The sequence below is a fragment of the Buceros rhinoceros genome, unplaced genomic scaffold (assembly GCF_000710305.1).
Source record: "Buceros rhinoceros silvestris isolate BGI_N320 unplaced genomic scaffold, ASM71030v1 scaffold6720, whole genome shotgun sequence".
In the NCBI taxonomy this organism is placed as follows: domain Eukaryota; kingdom Metazoa; phylum Chordata; class Aves; order Bucerotiformes; family Bucerotidae; genus Buceros; species Buceros rhinoceros.
In genome coordinates, this window is record NW_010391226.1 from 36,354 (window position 1) to 44,128 (window position 7,775).

Consider the following 7,775-nt stretch of genomic DNA (forward strand, 5'->3'; position numbering starts at 1 on the left):
TAATCTTGGATGTTAGACCTCAGTCTTATACTTCACAGAAATTTTCATCAAACAAAGCTTTTGGCTTTTCATGGCTTGAGAGTTTTCCTTTTTAAACTGCTAATCATGAAAAGAATTGTTTGGACTGTTTCAGGAGAGTCTGGTAAACACTGATTCTCATTCTTTCTTCCGTGAGAAGTGTCAGACAGAAACACCAGACCACAAAGCTTTTGTTTCCAGCCACCCAGGGAAAATGCCCATTCTGAGGCACTTTTGCAAACTGCAGGGAAACTATTTCCCAGCTGGCACTTAGGACAGGGTCGATGCCAAGACAGCTGACTAAACTATAAGGAAAACACTTTCCAGCTGATGCGTGAACGAAGTGCATAATGAAACTGTTAGGCAAGAGATATTTCTCATCCCGAGTCTAAGTCCAGATCAGTGACATTGAAGCAGGTATAAGTTCAGAAGACAGCCAAAATTAAATCATTGTCAGACTGACATTGGATACAAGTTTAGTGCAGAGGTGATTCAACAGTCTGTTACTCTAGAGTGGTGTGTGCAAATGGAAAGCCATTGCATCAAGGAGAAAGAGATAAAAAACATAGCATGTCTTGTAAAGCAGAGTTGTTTGTCAGTTTTCAGGACGGATGTTTCACCTAAGTGAAACCTCCAGTACGTTCAAAACTTCTGAAGGTATTATAAGGGACCATTTTTCTAAGGAATATTTGTAGCACCAATTGAAAACATTAAAATTGCAGGTCATGTCCTGATACCTACCAAAATTACTCTGTTGGTATTTCAGGAAGAGATAAATTAGTCCCTAGGACTTTAGACAAAGACTTACATCTCTCCTTCCAGTAAAGAATCTTCAGACAGCATTAGTGAATGTTCCACTGGAACCTCTGTCCTTTCACATTCTTACTTAGAGGTACCATGTAGAGAATGTCGCTTTTGCCTTAGAGTAAACTAGAAAACTCACTGGAAATTCCCATAACCCCAGAAATTCTTGTTTCGAAGCTTTCCAGATCTAGGGAAACACTTGTTCTCTGATCAATACTTCGAGCTGTGCTCTCTTTCTGAAATGAACAACTTCAGAAAATGGTTGCCTGATCCATTACCAGCCTCTGGGAAGACTATTCCACAGAACAGTCCAATGTCCCGCTTCGGAAAAGAAAGAAATAAATAAATGCTAATACTTTGGAAAAAAACATAGCCAATAAGATTATTAGCAGCTTCAGAACGGTCCATTTCTACACAATTTCTCCATTTCAGCTGGAGAAGGCAGTTATGGTCATGGTGCTTTCCAATCTGGATCTTTAACTTTCAGTCTCATGTTTCTCTTCAGATGACAGACAGATATCGTCTGTTCTTGCTTTCGAGGCTTGGAAAGACAAGAAAGACTTGAGCTTTAGCAGGGAACATTTAAATAGGCATTAAGAAACTTTCTATCACCAAGGATGGGAAAATGCTTAATAAATAGATTGCAATGAAAAGTTGTGGAAATTCTGCCAATGGATGTTATTAGGAATTATTTTTACCTTCTTGATCCTATGCTGAGGCATGCTGTAGTCCACTCCTAGGTATTCCTGTTACCTAGCTGATTGGTTACTTAGGCCTTCTAAAAGCCTTATTAAGTCGCTTGGCTATTTCCTAAGATCCTCAATTTTGATTTTCATATATAAGCAGATGCATGTTGAAGACTCGCATCTGTACCTGCTGCCTAAGATGTACTGCAGTGTAGGGTTAGAGGAAACTTCTCCCCAAAGCCCCTAAATTTAGTCACAGCAAGACTAAAATAAGCCAATTTCTAGTCTTTGTGCTACAAGATCTTTTCTGGAAAGTAAATGGGGCTAAACATGAGACGAATTTAACACTCTGGGATTTGACCGCTAAACGTTAAAATATCCTGAATGTTAAAGCTTTCTTCCTGCTCTGCTGCGGGTGGGACAACTCATGGGGCAGGAAGGAAATCAACTGTAGGCAAATTAATCAGGCGGTCTGTGAGCGAGAACAGACCTAGCTTCCTGAAGCGCTTCTCCCCAGCAATGCAGAGTTAATTCATAAGCACTCTGGGTAGTTCTTGCACAAGAGGAAGACATTCAGCATATATTTCATATGTGGAAATACACATCTCTATCAGGCGCACTCCTTCGTTTTCAGCAAAAGATGAGGCAAAAAGGAGATTCTCATTACTGGTTTATACCACAGAAACAGGGGATCAGCTGGCACCATAGAAATGAAAAAGTATGGTCCTTGTTGCTTAACTACCCCAAGAAGTTGTGCTGAACCCATTTCTATCCAGCTCCAGTTAGAAAACTGAAAAACGTAAAAGAAGTGTTATCTGTGGAAAAGAAATTCGAAATAGGGACCATGCATCTCACCTGAGATGTGGATAAAAGCAGGTTTTTTATGGTTTTTCTTCTCAGGCACTGAAAGTAAAAACAGTAAAAAACATAGTGAAAGGACTGGCTAGAGGCTTGGAAAGCAACGCTTCGTTGAGAACAAGAAATGTTGCTTTTTAGACCTGTTTAGATAGAACCTTCTCTCGAAGGGCATAAAAACCAGTGCTTCAGGGACCTGTCTAAAGTGATAGTCAGTGATGTCTGACCCTCGGGTAAGGAGTTGTAGGGAACCATGATCTGCTTATTCTAAGTGATAAACATTCTTCTCTCAACTCAGGAAACGCAGAAATCTCTTGCCCGGAGTTTACAGTGTATTTCAAGAGAAAACACATCAAAGCCAGCACCAGTTGAAGCAAAGGACACTAGCATTTTAGAAAGGTAGTTTGATCATGAGGCCAGTATGTTTCTAATGATGAGCCAGCAATTATAAACGTTGTTATAATGAATCTCTGAGAATCTCTCATAACTCGATATATCATTTCTGAAGACTAGCACTCATATAAATCTGTCCATATGGAAAATGCCAACATGACTTTTTTTCTCTAGGTGATGACACATATTAAATTCGTATTTCAGATTCACATTTTCCCAGTTTCGTAGGCTTCTCCAGGCAGTATTGTATTTGCTCAGTATTGAATCAGTGATTTGGAGCTGTTATTCAGCAAGCAAAACACATGGTGATTCTTTAAGTAAAGCCTCCATATCCAGTGTCTTCTTCATACTACAAAAGCCTTCTTCAAATACTTCAAAATAGGACTGCCAACTCTATCGTCGAATACAAATGTCACAAGGAGATACATTTGTGATCTAGCCCATGAAGGAATACATGTGCAGGTAGCCACGGCATTCAACATCTCAGCAACAACTCTTCACATGAAATCAGTGATGACTTATGGACGGGAAATCGTGCATGTGTTTATGAGGAAAACCAGAATGCAGGTGAACTCCCTCCAGGGTTTCTCAAGAACTGGAAGAGTAACATTCTTTCTTATCCCTGATAAGAGAGGGATTGATAGAAGAGTTTGTGATGCAAAGTGATCCAATACCTTTGGGTTCCTTATTCTTACATGGCAAATTAATCACATTTTCTCCCCTGCCCTGTTGAAACACTAACTTGGAGGGACTGAGAAAAGGAAGTTACTGCTTTATCTGTGAATTTCATTTTAGGAGCCCTATACATCAGAAAGCCTGTCTCACTCCAGAAGGATGGTATTGCACTCGGAATTTATTTCTGACTATCACTTACTTTTTGTACTTTGAGAAGAAAAGGGTTTTCCTGGAGGAAATCTCTAAATTTCATCTCAGAGTCTGTGCGGAGAGTTTGAATAGAATAGTGCTTTAAAGCATTTCTCTAGTTACTGTCTTTTGGCCTGAAAAGCGGCTAAAGGCCAGTTTTACACCAGGCTGAAAGCAAAGACCAAATCTGCCTCTAGTTGCTGTGGAAATATCCTGGTACGATGGGGCCTAGCCTACACCTTTACAGGTGTAATAGAATTAGTCCTTTCCACAAAACATTCGAATATTTAAATCATTTGAATCTATTCCTGTTTCATGAGTTGACTGATAAGCTCTCTTTTTTTTACATTCTGGGACAATCAAAACCAGAGATTCTAGACTAACAACTCAAGCAGTTACTAAAACTATTTAACATATGGTTTAATTAAAATAATAAATGTCAATCATCTTTCTCAATATACAGTCATACAAAGACAGAAAATTATATCTCTTACTCACTACTACAGCTCCTATACTAAGTCTTCTTTCAATCGACTTAAAAATCCACGACATAAAATTGTATTTATTTGTATAAATAAGCATTGACTTTATTCAAACAAGCATAATATCTTTAGGCAAAAAGAAATTATTTTGTATTTCTTCTGATACAGGCATTCCAATGAACATACCTTACGTATTAGCAAAAGAATTAACAAAAATTGCTGCTTAAAAATTTAGAACTTGTTCCAGCAAAGACTCATGTCCTTTCCTTTATACAGTTCTGCATCCCACGACACCCATTTGAAGCCTGATTTTGGTATGGTTTATGTCTCAGTCTACTAGATGCTCATTAAATGCAAAGAAGATTTTTCAGTGAATTACTTGCAGTGCATAAAATTTAGTACATTCTGCAGAATATCAGGGCTTGAAGCTGATAGTACTGAAATGAGCACAGGTTTTCTTCTTCCCCTCAGAAATCATCACGTAACAGAAGCAGAGAGCTAAAATTACAGGAGGCAATCAGCAGTACCCAGCCCTAGTTATGTTCTGTGATTCCGAAAACCAGATTATTGTCCTCTGTCCTGATCTAAACTATACGAGTGACAAACATAACCTTCAGCTGATCCAAAGATTTTGGAGGTTCTGAAGCAGCTTAATTCTGTTTGATGGGATATTTAAATTTTTAATGGCAAATCTACATCATAATGCTCTGAATATCTCAGGTGTTCAACCATAACGTTCACATTATGTCATTCGGGCACTGAATGCCGTTAAAAATGTATGCTCAAACTTGTGTTGTCTTGGAGAGTTGCACAGCGTTGCAGTGTTATTAGGTTAAGGTTTTTCAAATACAGGTTAAGATGTTTTTCAAATCTCAAATTTGATAATGCAAACATGTTGTAGTACTTGCTGGCTTTTACTAACCATGATTTTCTATTCATTGCTCAGTCTACCCCTGAGATGTCATTGGTTGTAACAACAGAAAAGTTCCTTCAAGAGGAAGAGAAACATACAAGAGAGTTTGAAGAACGTTTAAACTTGTACCTCGAAGAACTGCAAAGACATTCTGAAAATACTCTTAAAAAATATGCCAGGATACAGCAAAACAGCCGTTCTTAAGCCAGTCACACAATTAAGAAAATAAAACCAAGTAATCACCCATGAATTTCTTAGACCGAAAATCCGCACGTAACTGTTTAATGTATTTAGGCACATGGACAATAGCGTGTATTTTTAACACTAAGGTTTCAGTGAGATAACAATTATCCTGTGGATTTAGGTATATGATACCTTGACTATTATGAAGTATCATATTCTAAACATATGTTCTAAAATATACAGGTTGGTTTGGCATAGCTAAATTGTGTGCAGCAGAGACCCTGTTGCAGCACCGTAAATTAAGTAAGATACTCTCAATTCTGTGATGTACAGACAGCTAATGTGGAATTATTTCCTTGAAAAGGAATCAGCCAAGAGAAATTCTCTAGATTGAGTGGAAAAAGAATAATAGGGGCCTCTGGCCATGTCATAGCTCCTAGCATAAAGAGCTTATCTATGCTCTGGCTATTCTTGGCGATAGAAATATCCCTTGGGCCTCCTGAAATGGGAAGTTTGAGCTCGCTCTTTCAAACGCTCTAAGCCACGCAGGTCCATGAGAGCAACATGAATAGTCAAAGCACGTATTTGGAAGCCGCCTATATGGCCCCGTTTACCAGCTCTATAGAATTCACCTGGGGCTGAGCCTGATCTCAGGTGCTTTACATGCTTCACAGTAACACTTCACAATTTTTAAATCCTTCAAAAGCACCTGTTTTGGTAATGATGTTTTGATACTGTGTTGGCTTGTTTGTTTAACTACACTGGAACAGGGCAAAACTGTGAAAAAGCCGCCGTTAACTTCAGACAACTCGTGGTCAGTCTTTGGTAAGGGACTAAATTCTTTATATTTTTCACAACATAGGAAAACATTATGAAACTGAGCAGAGTTAGTTCAGCTCCATGTGCTGAAAAACTGCATAATATTCCTTTTACTTGCAATTCATACTGAATTCTATTGCTGTGCAAGCGAAACAGAAATTACAGACAGTGTTGATGAACCACCAATTTCAGTGAAAGAGATACTGACGAACTGCTTTCCAGCGTATACTGTTGCCAACTTCCTGGAAAAATCTGGATAAAAATAATACCAGACTGTCAAACAGCTCCACTTTGTGAGTAAAAGAAGTCTCATTAATATTCAAGACCACAGGAAAAATGTAAATTGTTTTTGGAAGCTATATTTCCATTAGGACAAAATACACTACATCACACTTACACAAAATACCAAGATTTTAAATACTAGTTTGGCTCGATTTGCAATAAAATGAGTAATGAAAATGAGGACATCAAAGAGCCTTTTACAGGAAAATTACTAGACTCAGCTGGAGGAATGAGGACTGAATAAAAAGATGGTGGAAGGACATCTGAATAAACTAAATATATATGTGTCCTCAGCTTATGGGGAGATGCATCTGGGAGTTGTAAAAGAACTAATGAAGAAATTTAGGAACCTCTTGAAATGAGGCTAAACTTTCAGATGGGGAAGATCTGTAGAAGCGAAGACAGCAAAATGTCTTTCAGAAGGACAAGAGAAAGGAAAGGGATATTAGCCAGCTGGGCACATTCTTTTGCCACTGCAATATTTAAACATACAAGACAGATCCAGATGCTCCAGATCTTCAAGAAAACTTAGGTGTCTGAGTCCAGCCCAGGCCTGCATCCCTCTTGTGATACAGGTCTGTGTGATGATACAGAATGAATGAATGAAATTATCAACAAATTAGTAAGAATTTTTTTTTTTTCTAAAGATCTGACCAAGCTAACTTTGGCTAATGAAATAAGAGTTTGAGCCTGGCTTTTGTGTAATAAATAATAATAAACTCCATATAATAAAATGCCATATAATAAACTCCCCGTGAAAAGCACTGAAAACTGCGAAGTACCTGTAGCTGAACAGCCTACATGTCCACTGCTTCCTCCTGCTCAGAGCACACTGTACCACAGATGGACAGTGAGGTGCTGGAGCGTGTTCAGAGAAGGGTAATGAAGACAGTGAAGAGTCTGGAGAGCAAGTCTTATGAGGAGCATCTGAGGGAACTGGGGTTGTTTAGCCTGGAGAAAAGGAGGCTCAGGGGAGACCTTACTGCTCTCTACAACTACCTGAAAGGAGGTTGTAGCAAGGTGGGGGTTGGTTTCTTCTCCCATGTGACAAGTAAGACAAGAGGAAATGGCCTTAAGTTGCACCAGGGGAGATCTACAGGAAAAACTTCTTTACAGAGACATTGTGAAGCACTGGAACAGGCTGCCCAGGGAGGTGGTGCAGTCCCCATCCCTGGAAGCATTTAAAAGCCGTGTGGATGTGGTGCTGAGGGACATGGTTTAGGGACCCTGGCAGTGCAGGGTGACCGGTTGGACTTGATGATCTTAAAGGTCTCTGCCAACCGGATGACGATTCCATGATGTTTCTGTGAAATGTGCTGAAACCGTATGGGTCAAAGTGCCATTTTTAAAGATGTACTTATGTAAAAGGTCACTCTTCTCTTTGCTGGCCAAAATCAGCACAAGCTGCTGGTTTGACAGACCCCAGTTAAACAAGCCCATTGCTGCCAAAGCATACCTGGAGCCACGCTGCTCGTT

The 7,775-nt window shown here is 39.2% G+C and overlaps 1 protein-coding gene across 1 annotated transcript in view; it reads left to right on the forward strand.

The window, feature by feature from the left end:
• The window catches only part of CCDC67 (coiled-coil domain containing 67), a 40,594-nt gene extending 35,375 nt beyond the window's left edge, over positions 1-5,219 (forward strand). Inside the window, exon 13 of the mRNA XM_010140707.1 lies at positions 5,049-5,219. Coding sequence (XP_010139009.1) covers positions 5,049-5,219 — 171 coding nt within the window. The remainder of the gene's footprint in view (positions 1-5,048) is intronic.
• The last annotated feature ends 2,556 nt before the right edge of the window (positions 5,220-7,775 follow it).